Source organism: Gobius niger, assembly GCF_951799975.1.
Source record: "Gobius niger genome assembly, chromosome: 17".
NCBI lineage: Eukaryota > Metazoa > Chordata > Actinopteri > Gobiiformes > Gobiidae > Gobius > Gobius niger.
Window position 1 is genome coordinate 3,277,927 of NC_136868.1, and position 23,979 is coordinate 3,301,905.

The window sequence follows — 23,979 nt, forward strand, 5'->3', positions numbered from 1 at the left end:
AGCAGCGCGGCCTGATGACATCAACACACAGCGCTGTTTCTTTTTATGTCAGGCAAAATGCAAAGGGAAAATAATCCCAGTGCCATGAAATAATGCAAGTCTACTTTGCAAAAAAAAAAAATGGACAAAAAATAAATAAATAGGACAAAATAAAATCTTTTTTTTTTCTTTTTTTAGCTTATACCAATTTTGTAGTCGTTTAGTGTAATAATCGAAATTGTAATTAAATTTCGATTAATTGCACAGCTCAGCACATGTCCGACATGTAGCATTGCTCTTTATGTCACACATGCTCACACGACTGTGTCTCCAACTGTTTCTTAAATGTGAGGAGACCCCTCGCTGTCAGAGGAGAACTGCTCCAGATCTGTGCGCCCTGACAGGACCGACAGGGCGTTTGGAGAAAAGGTCTGAGTGGAAGTTCACAATCTCCTCTGACAGTGGCTCGAGTCACTCGTGTAGAGCCACGAACAGATTTCTGCTTAAAGAGGGGGTATTATACTTTTTCAGTCCCACAGCACCAGTCTATATCACACTACAATGATGAGCAAACCTTCTGTTGGTCTGTAAATGCAGTAAATTAGAATAACTGCCTTGTATAAAATGTCTCTCTCAAAATGGCTGTAGTGAATGTCTTGAAATAGGCCTCTGTCTCTTTAAGAACCTCTGAGCCTTTAGACACGCCCCCTCCACACGCTGTCTGTGGCATCAGTGGGGAGGGGGTTCTGCTGAGGAGCAGTGGTTGGTTACTCGGCCGGTGACGAAAGCTCGGAGGCGTCTCCAGGAGGTGGGGGCGTTCCTAGGAGGACTCAGGCAAACCTATCCCTAAAATGGCCGCCATCAGAGTTTTTACAGATTACTCAAAAATACGTGAATGTGCCAAGGCAACACTTCAGGCATGTTTTTAATGAGGGAGTGACAGAATAACATGATGGAAAGCTTGAAAAAGTCCATTTTGCATAATACCCCCCTTTAAGGAACTCACTCATGGAGGGGCCAAACTGTGTAACACTTTATAGACCAAGAAGGATGATTTAAACAATTCAAAGCTATATTTATTGAGGATTTGACAATGATTGGAGGAAAATGGTTTCTTCTTTTGTTTCTTATTGAAATACATCCAAATTCTTAAAACAAGCCTTACAATCTTCTTTTCCTGCTGTGAATGGAAAGTTGAAATCAGTTGTACACAATTCTGCTAAATGTTTTGTTTCTTTCCTGACCTTGGAATGAAAGCAACAGCGCTGCACCATGAATCGTGATCGGCAAAGCGAGCAGTTATTTAGGCAGTGCAACATTCTCTGCAAAAAGGTAATACTTTACTACTTCCTCGCTTTGCATTTGCCTTTATGCCACATTAATACTAAAGAATTAATAAGACGCTGCACTCATATCCACACAGCCACACAACTCTGCAAACTTCGAGCAAAAAGCCGGAGTATAAATTTAAAGTTCCCTCTCGGTCCCAGGGCCATAAAGCTGCGGCAGAGGCTCGGGTTTCTTGTTTTCTCTGCGCGAGTGCGAGGCAGAGAGATTTATCCGTTCATTTGTTGTGGCCGCGCTCGAATGCGCCCAACAACGAGCCATTTCTATTTTATACCAGCGCCCCCCCCCCCCCCCCCCCCCCCCCCAAACAGGAGTTATGCCCCGTGCGATAATTATCAATCAAAATTATGGTCTGAAAAATGGGCAGGAGGTGGAGATTGCTTATCGGGGCGTCAGGCAGGACACGCACGGGGAAGGAGCAGACGGAGTTATCGGACTTTAGACGGAATGTTTTTGTGCGAGTCAAGTGTTACGGACTAAACGGGCAGAGGGTTTGTGGGGCGCAGTGGGGTTTGTTTCTCTTGAAAATCTAAATAACTGATGCTCGGTGCGTTTTGGGGGATTTGCTTTTTTTAGTGAAAAAGGCAGACCCTATATATGAAAAGGAAAAAAAAAAAACATACACTGCCGCTCAAAAGTTTAGTTCTGTAGCTTCTTTTATCAGCATAACAGTTTTCAGCAGTGCTAACATCATTGCACAAGAGTTTTCCAATCATCAATTACCCTTTAAAGGAATAGGCCACCGTTTTTACATACTGAGACTGAGACATACTGTGTTAAGGGGAGACACTGCAGGCAAAACTCAATTTTTTCAGTTTTCAGGTTTTGGGCCAGATTGGTCTCTGAACATATAAGCTTTCACCCGGAAACAGAAAATATGCCTAATCTTCACAATAACATGTTTAAATATTGCGCTGATTCAATGTTCCCCCATAGACTTATATGGGAGAACGCAATTTCAAGGGGCTTTTTCTCAAAACACATTTTTCTGTCATTGTGGCGACACTATGTCCACGTCAGTCGGACCTAAAGACTTCACATTTTCCAGCCTCGGACTGAACAATATTTGGAAGATTTTTTCAGAGGGGTTTTTTATTATTTAATCCCTTAAGCCCCATTTATTGAGTTTTGAATGTCAAAAAATGAGGTGAAATTTTTTTTTTTTCCACATTTTTCCACTAAAAAACAGCTTATTTTAAAACTAAACAAGAAATCCAAAATCCCCTCTGAGAAAGTCTTGGCAACTCATTCATCAATAAAATAAAACCATACATTTGAATGTAGCTCTATCCATTATTCAGATTTCGTCGCCGAAAAGATGGGAAATTTGGGGCATTTTTAGGCATAAAACACCTTGTTCTAATATGAAAAGATAAAATGACAGATTTTTTTTATTTTTTTCTCACATTTATGCCAGTGATCGACAGCAACAGTTTCAAATTGATATCTGTAAATTAAATTTTTTTCCCTATTCACCTGCAGTGTCTCGCCTTAATTTCGTCGACTAAAATATTTAGTCTTAATTTTAGTCAAAGTGATATTTTTGACGACTAAAATTGGACTAAAACTAAATTTAAAGTTTTTCATGAGACTAAAACTATGACTAAAATGTCCAGATGTTTTAGTCGACTAAAATGAGACTAAATAAAAATGAAAGGGAGAGACTAAAATCATCCAAACTTCTATTGACTGTCTGAAAGAGCCTCATATGTAAATTCTTTGCCCAAGGATCAGCTCTGAGCTTTGTTCATGTGGAGCAGCTGCTGCACGGACACCTTTTACACGCCGCCACGAAAAGGAGAGAGATACGGACTCACATGTGTGTCGAGATGGAAACACGGTCTGTAGGCCTTATGGTTGGATTTTTGGTCAAGATTCTTAAAGACTGTCACAGTTTATGGGAAACATGAACCAATTATTTTGGAAAGAGCTGCATTGTATTAAACATCTCCAGTCATGCAAAGAGCCGCACTCTGATTGGCCAAGAGCCGCATGCGTGTTCCCCACCCCGGTTGTAAAGGGTGAGTTGTAACCAAACTAGCATTAGCACGGTAATATCAGTCTGGGAAGGCTCTGGTTTGAATCGTTTGCTAAGAGGACAGACTTTTCAGGAAGTTTTAGTCAATCAGAGTCAGTGTTTGTGAGGCTGTAGCAGAATTCCTCATGTTCTTCCATCATCGCTGTGTCGTGAATTAGTTTAGAAAAAGCGCTTGTAGCTGTTGGTAGATATAAAACACACCCACGCTGAAAACTTGCAGCTCAAGGTTAAGAAAGTTGCAAATTTGTGGCTGAATAACAAAGTACAGTATCTCTACAGAGACCGGCTCCCCTGCATACTCACACTGGTTAATTAAGGTTAAGGTGTGCTTTACTGCGTTGTAATTTCCCCAGGAGGGATGTGGATATTCACGCCTCTCCTCAGACGCTTGACTCACCAGAGGATGTTGAGCAGAGTGCACGTAGTCAGGCCTCCAAGAACCGCTCTCCGAAACCACATGATCTGTAGAAATGAAATAGATTCATTCATATTCAAAGTGACGGCGAGTTGGAGACTTTCCCCCCCACTGTGGGACAAGTGGATACCTGAGTCTTGTTGTGAGCGATTTGGGAGAAGAGCATCGGCATCACATTCACAATCCCCCCTGTCAACACATCACAGCGGGCTTTAGGAAACACAGATCGCTCACCGACCATGTGCAATATCAGAAGAAAGCATGTCCATATTTTCATACTTTTTAGCCATTTTCTGGTGGAATATGAACTTATTTATCACATACAAATAAAGTCAAGTGTAAATCTGGTCCATATGGATGTTTTCTCACAGCAGATTGTTCAGTAGCAGTGACAAAACAGGAGCCATAGCAAGCGGTAGCTAGCTTTAGCGTTAGCACGATGTTAGCATTCTCCGTTTTTTTTTATGTATTTATGGGCTGTTGAACCACTTTGCTCAACTCCATGACTTTGTGTCTTTATTTAGTAAAAAACTATATTCAGAATTCAGCGTTTGTTAACCCCTTAACTCCCACCTGAACCGAGCACATTTTCTCCAGTTTGGCTTTGCCCCAGTCCAAAAGCTTCTGGAAAAAAGGTGTGAAAATAGCAACAAAACTGAGATGAAAACAATTATGAAAATGTGACAAAAGAGTGAGAAAAGTTTGACAAAAAAGTGACAAAAAATGACAAAAGAATGACAAAAATGTGATAGAAAATTGACAAAAAGTTGACGAAAAAAAATGATGAAAAAGTGGCAAAAATGTCACAAAAATGACTAAAGAAATGACAAAAGAAATTACAGAAAAATTACAAAAATGTGACAAAAATGTGATAAAAATTTGACCTAAAAATGACAAAATTTAGACAAAAAAAAAAAAAAAAGACAAAAATGTGACAAAAAATGACAAAAAAATAACAAAAATGTGATAGAAAATGGGCAAAAAGTTGACGAAAAAATGATGAAAAAGTGGCAAATATGTCACAAAAATGACAAAGGAAATGACAAAAAAATGACAAAAAAGTGACAAAAAAATTACAAAAATGTGATAGAAAATTGACAAACAGTTGACGAAAAAATGACAAAAAAATGAGTTGAATACCCAACACAAAAATGATGGGAGATGAAATCTTATGACGTGAAGAAAAAGATCCTCTCGGTTCAGGCGGGAGTTAACAGGTTAAAGTAGTTTTTGAATAATTAGAGAAAGTTTCGATTTTTCTCAAAATTGTTTCCCCCTTAACTGTTTTCAAACAACACCATCTGTATCTATAGCCTATAGTGTAAAATCCCCAAATATCGGCCCGATACCCGATGCATTCCGCCCTGCACTGGTCCTGAGGCTACAGACAGATGACCTCACCCAGAGCCACGGTGCCCATGAGGAAAGGACGTCCCATCTGAGAGAAGTCACTGCTGCTGTGGAGACCCACCTCTGAGCCCACGGCGAACGTGACGGCCACCTGGACAGACGGGCAGGTCACGGGTGTTTTCAGGCTGATACTTTGGAAAGGGGCACTGTGTGACTGCTGTAGTGTTACCGTGACGATGAGGAGCACTCCCTTGAGCAGAGTGAGCAGCGATGTGATTGGCTGGATGACTCGATGGGCCAGTAAAATGGACAGCGTCAGGACCCAGGTGAACACTGGGATCACGTAGATGTGCCTGAGGACAAAACACAGTATTAAAATGGATTCTTTTTTACATTTACAGGTTTGAAATAATATCTACGTTAAGAAATCACAGTAAGGCGCGAGAGACTGGGCTGGTCAGTACATCGAAGTGGCCAGGAGCGCTCTCTACAGGCAGTAAAGGGAATGACACAAATTTCAGCTAAGGGAATGTCAGCAAATCCATGATGTTTATGGAATATCGCCTTCATTGTGTTAAGCCGCATTTAATTGTAGCATCTCTACAGACGGTTTTGACATAAATAAGCTGTGAGCTTGTGGTTGGGAGAATGCATTCATGCAGCTGAATAGGGAGGGCGAAAGAGTTTATTAGAGAAGATTAAAACTAAGGATGTTAACTCCTAAAATGCCTCTTTGCCTCCTGCAGAATTGCATCTTGTTGAAGTTTATATGCAGCTCAATACTCTTATATATATATTGCATGAAAGATAAAACATAATTATTATACAGTATAAAATATTAAAGCAGCACTAAGTAACCCGTGCCCCTAGAGGCCATAAGGGCCACTGCAGGTGTTGCAGCACGTCGTGTTGTTTTACTCATTAATTGTCCGTGAGAGTAAAAACTACGGTGATGGAAAAGACAAAGGGAGAGAGGGATATTGTTCATCCAATTAAACAATGGAGATATTTTTTTTCACTCAAACTTGGCTGTAAATTAGGGCTGAACGATTAATTGCATTTGCGATTTTAGAGCGATATTACACAACGCGATTTTGAAATCGCACACACGCGATTTCAGCCCATGCAGCTGATGCCGCTGCCCATAGAAGTGAGTGTAGTAGCGAGAGACGCCACCGACATCCGCTCCGCCGCGTGCTTTTGTTTACTTCTCCGTCTACTTAAGGTGCGCGGTAGATCGTGGATGTGAAAATATCAGCGTGTATAAAGCAGCCACCGCTAAGGACTATTGCTGTTTCCTCTGTTAGCATTGCGTTAGCTGCACTGCTACACGCTCTGATGCTCTGATCACAGAAACTTTCCTCCGGATTCACACGTCTCGGCCTCCACAGAGATGAAGCTGAGCCTGAGCTGCTGTTGAGAGTCTTTTGTGGCTCACGTTTGGAGGCTTATGTTTGGGAATGTTTTGGACAAAGATTAGAACTTATCTCACAACCACTGACTAAAACACAAGAGCAAATAGCAAGAGATTATTTAGGCTATTTACAAAAAAAGCTAAGCTAAAAATAAGCTTATCGGAAATGATGTAGGATAAATGACTATGTGGACTATTTGGAATTATATTCCATGTGATTATAAAGGACTTAAGAGTAAGTAATACTTTATTAAATCAGTTGTGAATATTTAATTGTATTGTAACAAAAAGTTATTGGGGAAAATCGCAATAAAATCAAAATCGCAAAATTGATTGAAAAAAATTGCGATATTGATTTTTGGCTAAATCGTTCAGCCCTACTGTTAATACTGTTTGCTAGCTGCTTGTTAGCCTATTAGCATCTTGTATTGGTGTATTGGTGCTCCTCCACCGGGGGAGATGAAAGAATCATCCCATTAACACTTGTATTACCCCCAATTTTCAGTTTTTCAGGGTAAAGGATCCGGCAAAGATTTAATCTGATATAATGTTATTTAATGAGAGCATTCCGGCTAATGTTTCAGGCCAGAATTGTTCCTGAAACTACAAATTTACAAATCAAGCACTGCCCCGGAGGGACTGTGAAAAGGATTTATTCAGGTAAACGAGATAGTAATGCTTTAAAATGGCAAATTGTATCGCAACATCACAATAATTGCAATTAGTTTTTTTGTCAAAATCATGCGGCCCTAACGGGAGTCTTACTCAAAGCAGCGTGAATGAAGCAAAAACAACATTCAGGCTAAGAAAAGACCACCTCCTGCTGTTGCTCGAGCACTTACTTGACATTGAGCAGAGATGCATAGGCTTCACTTCCAGCCAGGACGTAGCTGATGCCAATGGAGATGCTACACAAACAAACACACACATTCAAAAAGGGAAAAGTTTACTCCGCCCACATCAAACGTTCTGCGGCGAAGTTTGTGTCGAGGTGGTGTTTCCTGACCGCGCGGAGGGGAGGACATTGTTTGTGTCCTCCAGCTCCAAACGGCACAGAGTTATTAATGCATTCAGAATTTAAAATGAGTTCTTATTCGGCGGCAGAGCTTTGATCCTCTTCTTTAAATTTACTCTCCATAAACAGAGCCTTCGGGGACGACATCTGAGAAATGTTTAGCTTTTATACACACAACTTCATGTTCAGGACTGTGGAGAGGATTTGGATTAGGTACATCCACATTTTTTTTTTTTAAATCTTTGTTAACGATAATCAAGCAATACTTCTGTACATGTCTCACACTTTATTTTGTTATGTATTTTATTGATCTAAAATAGCTTCTTCCTAGTTCAACAATCACGTTTTGTGCATAAGCCGAATGCTGAATGTGGGTAATGGAATGGCTACAGTATTGATAGTTAGCGTAAAGCAACAAAGAAAGCTCTGATTTGGACCGTTTTCTGGAAAGTTGATGATTAAAGTGCTTTTGTCGACCAGTCCTTGTTCACATAGTTGGAAAAACTATGTGAGGAAAACATTTCTGACCCTCGAAAGCGACTGTTGGACAAAGTGCAGGGTCTGAAACTGTGGCCTCAAGTCGCCGATATTTAGAACATTTAAATTGGAGTGAGAAATAAACACGTTATTTTTTTTGTCAACAAGGAGGTGGACAGTAAAGGAAATCCATGTACACATACAGGCTATGCATCTAAATTGACTTTATTTGTATTTTTTACGAGTGATCTGATGGTACAACATAGTTAATCGATCGCTAATTTGACAGACGGAAATGTACCCACTATATCTAACATCAACACCGTTTTGAAACTTTTCCCTGCAATTTCAAGACAAATTTAAATGATTTAAAAAAGTGGAGGTGTCTGTGTGGGGCATGTCCCAGGTCCTGAAGTGTTGCCTTGGCACATTCACATATTTTTGAGTAATCTGTAAAAACTCTGATGGCGGCCATTTTAGGGATAGGTTTGCCTGAGTCCTCCTAGGAACGCCCCCACCTCCTGGAGACGCCTCCGAGCTTTCGTCACCAGCCGAGTAACCAACCACTGCTCCTCAGCAGAACCCCCTCCCCACTGATGCCACAGACAGCGTGTGGAGGGGGCGTGTCGGAAAGGCTCAGAGGTTCTTAAAGAGACAGAGGCCTATTTCAAGACATTCACTACAGCCATTTTGAGAGAGACATTTTATACAAGGCAGTTATTCTAATTTACTGCATTTACAGACCAACAGAAGGTTTGCTCATCATTGTAGTGTGATATAAACTGGTGCTATGGGACTGAAAAAAGCATAGTACCCCGTCTTTAAACCAATGCCCGTAAGCCTTATGGGTCACAGTTATGGCTCAATATACTTCAGTGTTCAGGCTCCGCTGCCTGGACTCGCTCACACATTTCAATGGCGGAGTGGTTTGTTTGGGCCGAAATTAGGATCCTGATTGACCCACGCATGCGCAGTCGAGATGGGCATTCGGTTTATTGTAAATGTCATAAACACAGTACGATCCGTCTGTGTCTCAGAACAATTGTCCAATCAGAAAGCCTGCAGTCTAATCTATAATAATCAATACCAATATAATCGTTATTTGCCACTAACCAACAAAACTCGTTGCCCTTGACAGTTTCTGTGTTGTGAGTGAGTAAAGTACAGGAGGTAATGTGTGATGAACCCATTGGCGGCGCTGCTGTTGTGTGAAGGACAGTTGGACGTGGCGTGGCGCTGGTGGTCCGTGCAGCAGCATCGATCCACCAGCGAAGCTCCTTGAACACAAAGAGGCCCCATCGATCCGATAGGCGCTCGCTGATAACAGGACCTTACACTGTCCCTGTCCGCTCGGCTGCGCCCGCCGCCACACGCCGGACACACAGAGCGGAGATCTGTGGACCGTGATAGTGGAAGACACTTCACCACAGAGGACAAAACCGCAGAGTCTCGCTCGTCCAGGTCATTAACTCAATCAATGCTACAGTAGTAGATTTTAACCGCAGAAAGCTAAAGTAACTCCGCTCGAGAACATTATTATCTGTTAACTTAATAGTAATGCTTGTAGGACGCTCTTAAACTAGTGGTGGGACACGCGTGAGGAAACAAGCACAAGTCTCTGTGGACATTCATCATTTGAAAGCTAAGAACATTCAGAATAGTGATTGAGCTTTAAGTACTGGAGGCTGCACCATAAGTGTGCTCTTAAAGAGGGGGTAATATGCTTTTTTCAATCACATAGCACCAGTCTATATCACACTACAATGATTACCAAACCTTCTGTTGGTCTGTAAATGCAGTAAATTAGAATAACTGCCTTGTATAAAGTTGCTCTCTCAAAATGGCTGTAGTGAATGTCTTGAAATAGGCCTCTGTCTCTTTAAGAACCTCTGACCCTTTAGACACGCCCCCTCCACACGCTGTCTGTGGCATCAGTGGGGAGGGGGTTCTGCTGAGGAGCATTGGTTGGTTACTCGGCTGGTGACGAAAGCTCGGAGGCGTGTCCAGGAGGTGGGGGCGTTCCTAGGAGGACTCAGGCAAACCTGTCCCTAAAATGGCCGCCATCAGAGTTTTTACAGATTACTCAAAAATACGTGAATGTGCCAAGACAACACTTCAGGCAAGTGTTTAATGAGGGAATGACATAAAAACATGATGTAAAGCTTGAAAAAGTCGATTTTGCATAATACCCCCCCTTTAACGCCTTCTTAGGAAGGTTTTTGACATTCACAAAACTTGCTGAAAACGTTCTCGACTCTTACACACAAACCCAACATTGTGAGTCATACTTGTAATTTTTTAATCATGTATTATTAATTCCAGAATGCAAATGTAATTATAATAACTTACAGATGCCCTTTTAATTCTGAAATAAGTTGGTAGTATCACTTTTGAATGCCACTGATCTTACGACCTTCTGTTCACAAATCGGCGCTCTACTCGTAGAGCTACGCCGGGAGAAGTTTAAGGGACTGACCCGTGAGAAAAGAAGGAAAACCCTTTTGCGATGCACAGGATGTATGTTATATCTATTTAAACATTTTTTAATGAGAGCAAATTCACGAGCCCAAAGGTTTAGGCGGGTCCTTGAGCATGTGGTGCCGTTGACAGATATTTTTTTCTTTTGGGGTTTTGTTGGTTATTAGTTTTGGATTTGTGTTTTGCCGTTCGCATCCTCATCTGGCTGCCTGTAGCGCACAACACATTTTGTCCTTATACTGTGAAAGAGGCAGTGGCATATGCTAATTAAGGAAACATGCTAATTAAAAGTCAGAATTCATCAACTCCAGAAAACGTAAGTGAGGTTCATTGTCAGATCTGTAGACACAGAGAGGTCAAGTCGGACAGTTGTTTCTTGATTAAAGAGGCTAGATGCAAGTTGGCCATTTTATACTCACTACTGCCACCTCAGGTCTTATGTGTAACTGCAGCGTCTATATTAAGCTCGTGCATGACGACAATTCGGACCCAAAGTAACAACTTATTGAGTGACAGTGCAGGATTTTAGAGGCAGTTGCGGTGAACAGGTCTGGGCTTTTTAAACTCTGTATAGTCCATTTAAAGATCAATAAATAGGCTGAAATAGCTGACCATTATTTCAATCATCAGTCGATAAGTTGTTTCAGCCTTGCATTGTTTTTTTGCCGATTTAGTGGTTGGAAAATCGAATGAAGGAGGGAATCTTAAATTGTTAGTGTCCAAGTACATTTGTAACTTCTCTTAAGCATTGCTAACCTCCCGCTTTTACACAAGGATGAGTTTCACAACTTTCAGGTTCTACAGTTCAGATAACGTTGAAAAAGACAACTGTCCTGCTTTAAAAAGGTTTTATAATCATGCACAAAGGTCTTAGGAAGAAGAGACCGCTGATCCTGTCTCCAAAGGTTCTTATAAAACCTTTTGACCCTGCAGTTTAGATACTGTACAAACATGATCTAAAATCCTCGACACTTCTGAGAGACAACCCATTTCATTTTTTTTAAGAGACTAGAATGTATTGAGGTCTTACAAGTGGAAGAGCAGGATGCAGTTGAAGGCGTGGCTCATGATTCGGGGGAGGAACAGTCGTCCCAGGAGGTGCAGGTGTGGCTGGAGGCTCTCAGGCTGCGGCTGAGGAGCTGCGGCTGAACCCGGGTACAGCAAACCCGTGTCTGAAGAAGCACGGAGAACCACGTCAGTGCTACATCTGCAGTGTTTCACAGTAAACTAAAGTGTTCTGCACCTGCTCTGGTGTTCTCCCCGTCGTCCTCGTCTTCATCGTCATCTGTTAAGGCCTGTGGCTCGGCTCCCATGGGGCTCATCACGATACATTCTGCCACCCCAGTCTGAAGAAAAGATAAGACATCAGAATCAGAAGACCATTTCTTTGGGGCAGAGACGACAGTGGACTCGGTACCTTGAGAGTTTCCAGCTGTATGACCTGGCATCTCTGGAGCAGGTCCACGAAGAGGTAGATCAACAAGGCCTGGAGAAAGTGTGGGCTTTAGCAATGGAAGGAACTGACAAAATGCTCTTCATAGGGAACAAAATCATAATTTAGAGATATCAATTTGAAACGTTTTGATTGATTGATTGATTGATTGATTGGATTGATTGATTGATTATTCCGAGTTCAATGTACAATAATATACATTTTTTAACACCATTTTTTACATTAACATGTGCAGCTTTTGTGACATTTTAACATGCATTCATGACATATATACTTGCCTTTATACATAATGCTGTACATAAACTCGAAAAGGAGTGGGAGGAAGTATAACTTATAAATTCCCACCCCTGTTAATATCATATTTACATTAATGTTGTTGGAGCAGGTGGCAGGGCAATGCACAACAACCTGATGGCAACAGTCAGCACAACGATCCAGCCAATCCCAGTTGCAGCAGGACGACAACGCAACCACACACCAGCAACGCCCCAAAGCCGCCGAGCCAGTGAAACACAAATCTCCCTCTGTTACGGCCCCAGGCCTCCAGGTTCCCTCCTTTTTGTATATTTTTGTTAGTGTGGCCTAAACCTGCTTTTTCCCCCATGTAAATTTGCTGCTGTGGTCCTGGGCTGCGATTGGTGGAGCGCATTGGGGCCCTGGCTGCTGATTGGGGGAGCAGTTCTAGACCTGGAGAGCTCGTTAAAGCCACCTGTGCCAGCCACTCCTATAAAAGGACGTGGAATCAAGTGACACTCTAGTCATGACTTTGTTTGGTTTTGTTAGGCCCAATTTTGTCTGTTTAGTTTGACTAACTTTGTTTTGGTTAACCTTTTTGTAAACACTGTAAATAGCCTTTGTTCTTATGGTTATTTTTGTCACTCCTTCGTTTACCTTTTACACTCCTTTTATTAAAATACAACTTTATTTTACCATTTTACATCTTGGTTTTTGTTACGTCCTATACCTAGCAGAGCCGGGTCGTAACACCCTCCAACAAGAGACAGGATGCCACGTTCAGTCAGTGTGACCAATCTGAGAAGTCCGATTTGTTTATAGGTCAAGGTCAAGGTCAAAGTCAAGTTTATTTCTATAGCACATTTACAACAACCACGGCTGACCAAAGTGCTTCACAACACAAACAAATGTTTATAGTTTAGTTTTACTTCTTTTTTTTCTGTTATTGTTTTTTCCTTCTTTCTTTAGAACATTATTCCAGTAATGCACATTGACTTGTAATTTTCAACCATCCAAAAGGTACGATACTTGAACTTGCGCTCTCAATCACTTCAATTGTCCTCCTGTTTTCCGTCATGTGGCAACAAATCAATATAGTGGAAGAAAGATACAGCGCCCCCTGCAGAACAACCTCACTACGTCACCGGCCTGCCACCACGCCACCCCCCACCACACCCACAAACTTGTGTTGAACATTACTGATACACTGTATATATAAGGAAAAAATGTATTGCAAGTTTTCAGCCATTTTATGTTTTCATATAAAAATAAGGGATTTTGTGCATAAATATGGCCCAAATTGCCTATGATGATGATGAAATCTTAATAACGGATAGACCCAGATTTAAATTTATAGATTTATTTCATTGAATTTTTTTAGAGGGGATTTTGGATCTTTTGAATAAGCTAATCATAAGTGTAAAAATCAGCAAAAACTCAATTTTTTTGGGGTTCAGGCTGGGAATTAGATATAAAAAAATCTACCTGAAAAAATCATAAAAACCTTGTAAAGCCCAAGATGGGAAAGTTAAGAGTCTGTGGGACTAAAGTGGGTTGTAGTGGAACAAAAAGCTCATTTTGAGAAAACCAGCCCTAAAGGGTATGTCCAAAAAATATAAAGGGAGAAAACTGGCTAAAAATCTCCACTTTGACCACTGCGTGAAAAATCAATACCTTCCCCTGCTGTGTCTTTACAACAGTGAAAACTTTCCGAAACACCAACTCGTGCGTATCTTACCTGGACGGAGAAACCAACCAGAAATGAAACTAGAAAAGGCAACAGTCCAGCGTGGGCGATAGTCACAGGAAGACCTACACAGAAGCACATATAAAGCAGTTTATTCTTCAAAGTAAATTCGTTGATCTGCATTTTCTTTATTTCTTTACTTATTTTCTTGCAGCAGCCGATTCCCGACCGGTTCAGAACGCCCGTCTTACCACATTTTGCTGAAATTTAAGCCTCGTAATGGAGACCGGTGTCATGGCTCGGTTGCAGACGATTAAATGTAATGTACCATTTAATCTCAGGATAACCCGGACCACACGTCACAAAGCACTGACAGTGTGTTGGGCAATAAAACCCCTGAAGTTGGACAAAACTTAACGATGTTCCCAATGAACTCAGCAGATGGTGGCGGGATATGGTCAACACATTTACATTACGCTGCTGACAGTGTGTTGTAAAACCGAGATCTTAAGGTTGATATAATCTCCCTTTTACGTTGAATAGAAATCAAGGCTGTCCAAAAGAGGAGGATCATGTTTTTCTCAAGTGCTTTGGCATAATATTAAGCACATCCTGTTCATTAATCTTTTGATTGCTTCATCAAAAAAGCATTTTCAATCTTTCCCGTCTCTTTCTCCCAATGCCACACACCTTCTGTCTCTTTAAAGTGGATATGTCATCCATATGGAGCCTAAAAAAAGACTTAAAATCCTTATTTTGGGTGTCTAAGCTTTGATTTTTCATTTTTTGTCATTTTAAAATATGTCTCTGTAAGAATTAAATAGCGACAATGTAATGCAGGAGAAAGAAATGGCGAAAATCTCGACTGGGGCTCCTCCTGCTGGCAGCTTTAGGAATAATGTTCCATGTTGGACGTACGTACGGCGTGGCACAGACCGACTCAATATCGATAATGTTGGATTATGCGCTTTGAAAATGTGGAGGACAGTTTTTGGGTTTGAACAATGACGCAATTGTAATCAGGAAGTACGTAACGAGGCGCTGACGGCGTAGAAGAAGAAACAGATACATTAATCCCTTAACTCCAGCCTGAACCGAGCACATTTTCTCCAGTTTGGCTTTACCCCAATCCAAAAGCTTCTGGAAAAAAGGTGGGAAAATAGCGACAGAACTGAGACGAAAACAAAGATGAAGATGTGACAAAAAAGTGAGAAAACGTTGGCAAAAAAGTGACGAAAAAATGACAAAAATTTGAGAAAAAATGACAAAAAATGACCAAAAAAATGACCAAAAAAATGACAAAAAAATTGACAAAAAAATGACCAAAAAAGGACAAAAAAATGACAAAAAAATGATTTTAAAAAATGACCAAAAAATGACAAAAAAAGGACCAAAAAATTACAAAAAAAATATTTAAAAAAATGACAAAAAAGTTACAAAATGAGTTGAATACCCGCCCAAAAAAAAAGATGGAAAAAAATTTGATGACGAGAGGAAAAAGATCCATTTAGATGAGTTTTGTAGATCTTAGCTTCCAAATGAGGCGTCACACTGGCCTACAGGATTTGGGCAAAGCTGAACTGGAGAAAATGCTCTCGGTTCAGGCGGGAGTTAAGAGGTTAAAGTCCAACTAAAGACAAAACCAAATAAACTTTATATCTGAGTAACTTTTGGTCAAACGAGTGTATGTTGTCGTGTTTTGGGGAGGGGTTTTTGGTGGCAGTTCTGAAGCAGGAAGCGGAAGTGTAGAGTTTCTGTATTACATCCACTCAATGGCTGCTGGCTGCTTTGCTTTGTGACGACGACACTAGAGGCCACCATTGCTCCACCATTGCTGTAGTACCTCCATTTTGCCGCTCATCCCCCATTGGAATGCACTGCACTTTAGACACGTTAAAAACAACTTTAAAGCCTGCTTTCCTAAACTTTCTACAGCTAGATATTCCTCCTGTGACAACGCTGGGTTAGTTACAATTAAAGAAACCAGACTCGCATCGAAATCTCGTACTAATGAGGGCCGGAATGTTAGCATTGGAGCGCCGCGAGCTACATGTCACACAAGGGCGGAGTCTGTTTTAGGAACATGCTTTGTCAGAGCTGGGGAGGAGGAGTCTGTAAATCCGCCATGATTTCCCCCTCGAACGTGGTCATTGTGGTAAACGGGGAGGAGTGAGGAATGACGATCTATTAACAATATATCTATGCATCCACCATGGAGATGTCAGCTATTTTTATTTTCAGTTTTGTTTGCTTGATGCTAGCACACAATATCAGTCTGCTCACCTAAGATTCCCGTTCCCAGTATGGTCGCTATGGTCAAGAAATCTGAGAAGAAAAGAGAAGATGGTTAAAAGTGACCGACAACACCATGTTTTGATACAATAAGTTCAAAAGTTAAAACACTTCACGGCCATCATTTTGTCCGGTAACTTTCCCCCTTTCTGCTTGTATTGATGACTGTATCGACGGGACACTCAAGACTCATTCACATCCCTCACTCGCGCTGAATACCTCCAATCACGGGCATGGATGAGCTGTCGTCTGAAATCAGCCACAGCATCACTTATGAGCCCCGTCTCTCTGAACAACATCCACAGGACGAATGACGCCACTAATGCAAAGTGAGAATCGTTTCTGCCCTGTCTGTGCAGTTGAGAACATCAATGGACGAAATAAGCAGGTGCCATAAATCAGCGAGGTTTGTCAAAGTGAACGGGAATCTAACGCTGAGGGAGGTTTGTCATATTTGTTGACTTCATTCAGCGACCAGAGACGTATTTTTCAAACCGTGGGGTAAAAATGTTGTCCTCGCTGGAGTTATAACCAAGTGTGCACGTGTTCTTTTGGTATTGAAAGCTATTATTGAATGTTATCACAGAAATTCACCATTTTAGTCAAATATTGTGCGACTTTATATAGCTAAAAATAGGAAAAAGTAGAGAACAGCCATGGATCTGCTCGAACATTGTGTTTGTTGGACTACAATAAACTTTTTTCTTACACTTTTACACTGTGTTACTCAGCACTCGCAGCTTCCACCTCGTATTTTTACCGAGTGTCTCTACCAGGGTTTCCGTTAGCCGGCTGTAGCCGGTTTGCAAAGCAAATGGCCGGTAAAAATAATTTCCATAGGCCAAATTGGCCGACGGTAAAAAATATGGAGAGAATATAGGAAATTATATTAAATACAACATGTCACCTGGGTCAGTGACTAATATAACAAAGTGTTTTTGAGACAGCCCCAAATATTAAAGAAAGGTTCAATGTTTTTATCAAAAAGCCCATTTTACAAAGCACAGTTGAAGCGCCATCGTCACGCTGGAAATGAAAGGATTTTCTCTTCGTGCTTCCTCACATTTTCCAAGAAAACAATGAACTACAGGTACTTTTACTTTTATAAAAGTGTGTTAAGAACTCAGCAATACTTTTCAGTCGGATATTCTTTAAACGAGCGTGTGGTCAGTCAGACTGACACGCCGTCCTGCACTGGCTCTTCCTGGGAGAGTGGCCGGGTTTAGAGGCGCTTCCCTCGGTCAGTCTTGTCCATGTTCAGTCGATTTGCCCCTCCGTAATATTTCAGCGGTGACAGACTTATTATTTTACACCTGATGTCACGTTAAAGCCCAACCCTCGCTGAGCAGCTGATGTGGTCAGACCTGGATAAGGAGGGTCATAGATATGGGCTACTTTCTGTCTGAGTTAAAGTGCAGATGAGTAGGCCTAGGCTTCGTCTGCGTGACACCTGCCGCTCTCAATCGATCCATGCGCACTTTATATTTGGATTTTAGCTGCATTTTCTCACGTCACTTTCATTAGCAATAGCCGTCTTTTGGACCCACTAAAGCACTCGTGTAGCTCTGCCTAAATGTAGATTGTTATTGATAATAAGCCACGTTCATTATGTACAGTGGGGAAAAAAAGTATTTGGCCAAAATCCAATAGAATGTCTATGTGAAACTGACCAAATACTTTTTTTCCCCACTGTATATATTTTTTAATGTCCGGTAATTCCTGTGAATGGCCGACATTTTACGACCCAGCCGGCCAAAGTGGCCGACAAAAAAAAAGTCTAGCGGAACCTCTGGTCTCTACTTCTTACTTTTAGGGCTTTCTACATTGTCAGTGAGTACATGTTCATGTACATGGAGTGTTATTAATTCATTATTGCCATGGAAATCCGCAATGTTTCTCGATCTGGAGCAAGAACACCTTGTCCATAGCTAAAAACAGAATAAACCATGGAGATAAAAGCTGTGGAACCACTCATACAGCTGCCAGTACTGGGTAATTCCATCTAATATACTGTGTGTCAGGGGCGGACTGGCCACATGTCCATTCTGGAAGAGCACAGAAGGGCCACTGGCTCTAGGGCCACTGGTTTGGCCTCTCAATTATCTCCTTAACCTCTAATTTTACGCCTTAACCGAGCTTTGCCCAAATCTAAAAGCTCAAAAGAAAAGCGCCACGGGACAAAAATGTGCCGTAAAAGCAACAAAAAATGTGACAAAAATGTGACAAAAACGTGGCATAAACCAGTGTTAATTTTGACAACATATTTTATTTTAGTTTTAGTCTTAGTCTTTTGACTAAATTTAAGACTAATTTAGTCGACTTTGCATTGATAATATTGATTATAATCATATTTAATCTTGTTCCTCTGCTTCATGGAGCTGCTCCACATGAACAAAGCTCAGAGCTGATCCTTTAACAGAGAATTTACATGATCTGAGGCTCTTTCAGACGCTCAATAGAAGTTTGGATGATTTTAGTCTCTCCTTTTCATTTTTATTTAGTCTTATTTTAGTCGACTAAAATATCTGGACATTTTAGTCACAGTTTTAGTCTCATGAAAAACTTTTAATTTAGTTTTAGTCCAATTTTAGTCGTCAAAAATATCACTAAAATTAAGACTAAATATTATAGTCGACGAAATTAACACTGGCATAAACGTGACAAAAACCAACAAAAAAGAGACAAAAACACAGCAACAAAGCAATGAAAAAAGCAACAAAAAAGCCACAAAAAAGTGATAAAACACAAAGACAAAGCCACAAAAGTAATGAAAAAACAAAAAAAATCATGACAAAAAGTTGCAATCACTCTTGTAGGTCTTAGCTTTCAAATGAGGCGTTACACTGTCGCTCTCCAGTTCAGGAGCTTTTAGATTTGGGTAATGTCAATATGTATTTGTGCTGTGTGCATTTATGCTAATTTGGGCCACACTGGTCAGAGTCCAGGGCCGTTTTGAAGTCCCCGTCCGCCCCTGCTGTGTGTCCGAATGCTTGAATGTGTCCGGTTATTTACATTTACATTACGTGATTCACAGAAGCAATTCCGTAGTAACAATAATGGAGATAAAAGGTAAAATACTGCAGTTATTGTTAACATGAAAACATTCGGACACTAGATTAGATTTGTTTAGCAGTTGTGACTCGGCAGCTAAAGGACTTTTCGTACTGTTTTACCTTTATTTGACCAGGAAAGGGGGAGTCCTGGCCCCAGAGAGAAACCTATTGTACATATTTTTAGTCGTAGGGGAAACCGGAGGCAACCTACCCAGACACAGGGACAACAAGGCAGCTCCACACAGAATTAATACTTTAGAGTTCGGGAATGTGACGTCATATCGCTAAGCATTATGGGAGTAGCATCAATTGTAAACTAATGGAGCTTTTAAAAGGTAAAATACTGGAGTTATTTTTCACATTAAAACACTTGGACACCACAGTGTGTTAGATGTTTTTACCAGCAGTAACTCAGCAGCTAACGGAGCTGTTCTACGGCTTTTTTCTCCACTTTTTATGCTGTTTTTAGCTAATGTTAGTCAGGGGCGGATTGGCCATACGTCCATTCTGGAAGAGCACAGAAGGGCCACTGGCTCTTGGGCCACCGGTCTGGCCTTTCCATTTTCACCTCTTATCCCCCGCCTTAACCGAGCTTTACCTAAATCTAAAAGCTTAAAAGAAAAGAATCAAAGTAGCGCCGAAAATGAGGATGAAGACGGAACCAAAAATGTGCCGGGAAAGCAACATAAACCCACAAAAACACGACAAAAAAAGAGACGAAAACACAACAAAGCAATGGGAAAAAAAGCAACAAAAAAGCCACAAAAACACAATACGAAAGTGACACAAAAGTAACGAATACACGACAAAAAAGTGACGAAAAAGCAACAAAAACATGACAAAAATGTGCCAGGAAAGCGACATAAACCCACAAAAACACGACAAAAAAAGAGACGAAAACACAACAAAGCAATGGAAAAAAAGCAACAAAAAAGCCACAAAAACACAATACGAAAGTGACGCAAAAGTGACGAAAACACGACAACAAAGTGACGAAAAAGCAACAAAAACATGACAAAAATGTGCCAGGAAAGCGACATAAACCCACAAAAACATGACAAAAAAAGAGACGAAAACACAACAAAGCAATGGAAAAAAAAGCAACAAAAAAGCCACAAAAACACAATACGAAAGTGACACAAAAGTGAAGAAAACACAACGAACACACGACAACAAAGTGACGAAAAAGCAACAAAAACATGACAAAAATGTGGCGGCAGCGTGACAGAAAGTTTCAATCACTTTTGTAAGTCTTAGCGTTCAAATCAGGCGTTACACTGTTGCTCTTCGGTCAAGAAGCTTTTAGATTTGGGTAAAGCCGAACTGGAGAAAATGCCCTCGGTTAAGGGTTAAATATGTGTTTGTGGAAGTGTTGCATTTACGCTCGTTTGGGCCAGGCTGGTCCAGAGTCCAGGGCCGTTTTTCCGTCCCAGTCCGCCCCTGATGTTAGTCTATGGAAAGGTTAGTGCTAGATCGTCTGCTCCGGAGGGACGCTCTGCTGTGATTTTGTATAGATCTATGAGTTGGTTTGTCTAAAAATACAATTTAATCCTAATCCTTAAAGTTAACCCCTTAACTCCCACCTGAACCGAGCACAGTTTCTCCAGTTTGGCTTTACCCCAATCCAAAAGCTTCTGGAAAAAAGCTGTGAAAATAGTGACAAAACTGAGACGAAAACAATGATGGAAATGTGACAAAAAAGTGACGAAAAATGTATGAAAAAGTGGCAAAAATGTCACAAAAATGTCACAAAAAATTGACAAAAAAATGATGAAAAAAATGATGAAAAAAATTCAAAAATGTGACAAAAAATGACAAAAATGTGACAAAAAATTGATTCAAAATTGACGAAAAAAAATGACGAAAAAATGACAAAAATGTGACAAAATGTGACAAAAAAATGACAAAAATGAGTTGAATACCCAACAAAAAAAAGTTGGAAAAAAAATCTGATGACGTGAGGAAAAAGATCCTCTCGGTTCAGACGGGAGTTAAGAAGCTAACCATTTCCCTGGCCCCAGGGGCGTCGGACTGGGGGGGTAAAGGGTGCTGAGTACCCAGGGCCCAGTGCAGGGTGGGGGGCCCTCAAAAGTGCTGCAAAAAGCGTTCTATATTGTACTTTCTAAGTTTCCTCATAATGGATGCTATAAGAATCAAACACAGCCGGGCTGAAATACAACGGTTGCTACACAGAATTTGAAACAAACAATAATGATGGATGAATTTTCAGGCCCTGACACCCCTTTAACCTCTTGACTCCCACCTGAACGGATCCCATTTTCTCCAGTTTGGCTTTACCCTAATCAAAAAGATGCTTGGGGAAAAAGCACCAAAACAGCCACAAAAAATGAGAAGAAAACAAGGATGTAAACACAAGAAAAATGTGACAAAAATTCAAACAAAGAGTGACAAAAAATCAACAAAAATGTGACAAAAATCAACAAAATGTGACAAAAATTCAAACAAAGAGTGACAAAAAAACAACAAAAATGTGACAAAAATTCAACAAAAATTCAACAAAAACTCAACGAAAAAATGACAAAAATTCAACAAGAATTCAACAAAAAGTGACAAAAAACTCAACCAAAATGTGACAAAAAATCTACAAAAATGTGACAAAAATTCAACAAAAACTCAACAAAAAAATGACAAGAATTCAACAAAAAGTGACCCAAAAAAAAAGAATAAAAAAAAAATGGTCGACCAATTTTTTCACCTAGTTAGGCTATATACAATTATGTTATAATAGAAATTAAATGAACTGCACTGTAAAATTGTCACTGTTATGTGGTTAAAGAACATAAAATATGAGCGGGGTCCACCAAGATCGTTTGTACCCAGGGCCCAGAATTAGGTGCTACGCCCCTGCCTGGCCCTAACCTTAATTTGTGTCATGATATCTCAAGTTTTCACAGCAGACTGTCCCTCCGGAGCACACGATCTAGCACTAACCCTATGGAAATGTATGCTAACAGCTGCAAAGATGGCGGATCTCCATGGTAACTGTAGACTTTTCCCGAACTCTATAAACTAATGGAGACTTTAGAATAAAAAAAATACTGTAGTTATTGCTCAAATATTTGGACACTCCAGCTTGTAAAGATATATTTACTCTTCCCTACTTTTGTTTTGTTAGCTCGCATCTGTGGATAATGTGGCTTTGCACCAGAAACATGGCGGATTTCCATGGAAACGGTCAATTTATAACAGTCCAGCCCGAACTCTCGGCTTTCTCATTTTTTCGCCATGATTAACAGTGGAGTGGAAATGGACATAAACTTCACACAGTCTCGTCATTATGTATATTTTGTAGTAGTTCATTTGAAACCGGCTCCGTGTTGTGCTGAGTGCGGTTGTCCGGGTGTTGTGATGGACAGGGAGAAGCTAGCGCCCCTCGGTACTCACAGCACTGCAGGTAAACAAAGCGCTGCCTCCACGAGCGGCCCTGCTGGTGCCTGCGGGGGACGGTGACGGACAGCGGGTCGACGCAGAGCTCCGCGGCCGGGGGACGGTGCTCCGTGCTCAGGTCGGTGCGGACGGTGTGGATGCTGATCTCCTCTGCGGCGGTCGCCATCATTTTCGCTTCGGCGGCGGCACCTTCATCTGTGACGCGCGCTCGACTCCGCCCCTTTTTCCTGCGACACGGGAGCGCGCGCGCGGATGTTGCGCGTTCACAGCTCGCCAGGATGCTCCGCGTGACCTCGGTGAAGCTGGCCCAGAATCCTTATTATCTTTTTAATTTTAATATTATTATTGTTATCATTTATATAGACACTTTGATTGTTTGTAAACATTAGGGGCTTAGCTGGAGGCAGGAAGTTAGATTCCTATCGATCTCCATTGGAGCTGTTGTCATGGTAACTGTTTTTGGAAATATCAAATAAACCTTATTTTATTGACTCAAATGTCATTCCTCTTGGTCTTGTACCTTAAGCCACAACAAGACCACATGTTTTAGTTACAATCGCTAGTTTTAGCTTAATCTTATTTCTCTTTTTTTTCTTTTTTTTTATTGAAAAGTATACGAGTATACAAAGTATGCCAGGGGGTAACAGAATTGTACAATACAATTATTCAGTTACAAATATATTATATTTTGAGCAAATACTGATGTTTTTAGAGCCTTTTTGTTATCAGAACCTTAATCTTATTTCTCTTGATCACTTCCTGCCTCCAGATGATGTCACTGATGATGTCAGCAGTTAAAGGGTCAATAGGTGTGTTTGACATGCCGGCGCAACGGGGGGGCGGAGAAAAAAGTCTGAAGCCCATCTGACCCTCCACATGCAGAGAACAACGAGAGCCTCAGAACACGCAGCGTCTCGTTCAGATATCGTTCATTTAAAGTTTATCTTAGATAAAAGTCATTCACCTCCTGCTCTGTTTCCTTTACTCCAGAGACGTCATTCTTCATCAGAGAAAACTTTCCCATTCGTTTGTTTGTTCAAGTTTGTGAGATAAAACACGTCCTTTTAAATCATTGGTTTGTTCTGAAAAGCATCAAACATGAGCTCTATTTTAGGGGCGATGCAGAACTTTAATAGTTTCAGTCATAGTTTATTTGTTCAGATCTAAAGAGGAGAGGGGAGAGGGGGAGGAGCACGTTTCTGATCACACAGACTCGTATCCAATCACCTGAGCGTGAGGACAGGTGGGTGTTTTCCCATCATGCACGGGGCCGTGGAGCCGCTGCAGTTGCCTCTGGAGAGATGCAGCGGCTGATCCAGTCGGCTGCTCTCGTCGGGGT

At 41.0% G+C, this 23,979-nt stretch overlaps 2 protein-coding genes across 2 annotated transcripts in view; both read right to left on the bottom strand.

The window, feature by feature from the left end:
- rgs5a (regulator of G protein signaling 5a) overlaps positions 1–4,546 on the bottom strand; it is a 254,907-nt gene extending 250,361 nt beyond the window's left edge. Inside the window, exon 1 of the mRNA XM_079575006.1 lies at positions 4,541–4,546. The gene's annotated coding sequence lies outside the window, so the exon portion shown is untranslated. The remainder of the gene's footprint in view (positions 1–4,540) is intronic.
- The window catches only part of LOC306976832 (uncharacterized protein), a 30,762-nt gene extending 7,884 nt beyond the window's left edge, over positions 1–22,878 (bottom strand). The window contains exons 1-11 of the mRNA XM_079574930.1: positions 22,638–22,878; positions 16,171–16,212; positions 13,939–14,012; positions 11,931–11,999; positions 11,757–11,859; positions 11,544–11,685; positions 7,386–7,451; positions 5,359–5,482; positions 5,181–5,280; positions 3,910–3,968; positions 3,762–3,826 (exon numbers count right to left, since the gene is read on the bottom strand). Coding sequence (XP_079431056.1) covers positions 3,762–3,826; positions 3,910–3,968; positions 5,181–5,280; positions 5,359–5,482; positions 7,386–7,451; positions 11,544–11,685; positions 11,757–11,859; positions 11,931–11,999; positions 13,939–14,012; positions 16,171–16,212; positions 22,638–22,809 — 1,016 coding nt within the window. The 5' untranslated portion in view covers positions 22,810–22,878. The remainder of the gene's footprint in view (positions 1–3,761; positions 3,827–3,909; positions 3,969–5,180; positions 5,281–5,358; positions 5,483–7,385; positions 7,452–11,543; positions 11,686–11,756; positions 11,860–11,930; positions 12,000–13,938; positions 14,013–16,170; positions 16,213–22,637) is intronic.
- Positions 22,879–23,979: the final 1,101 nt, after the last annotated feature.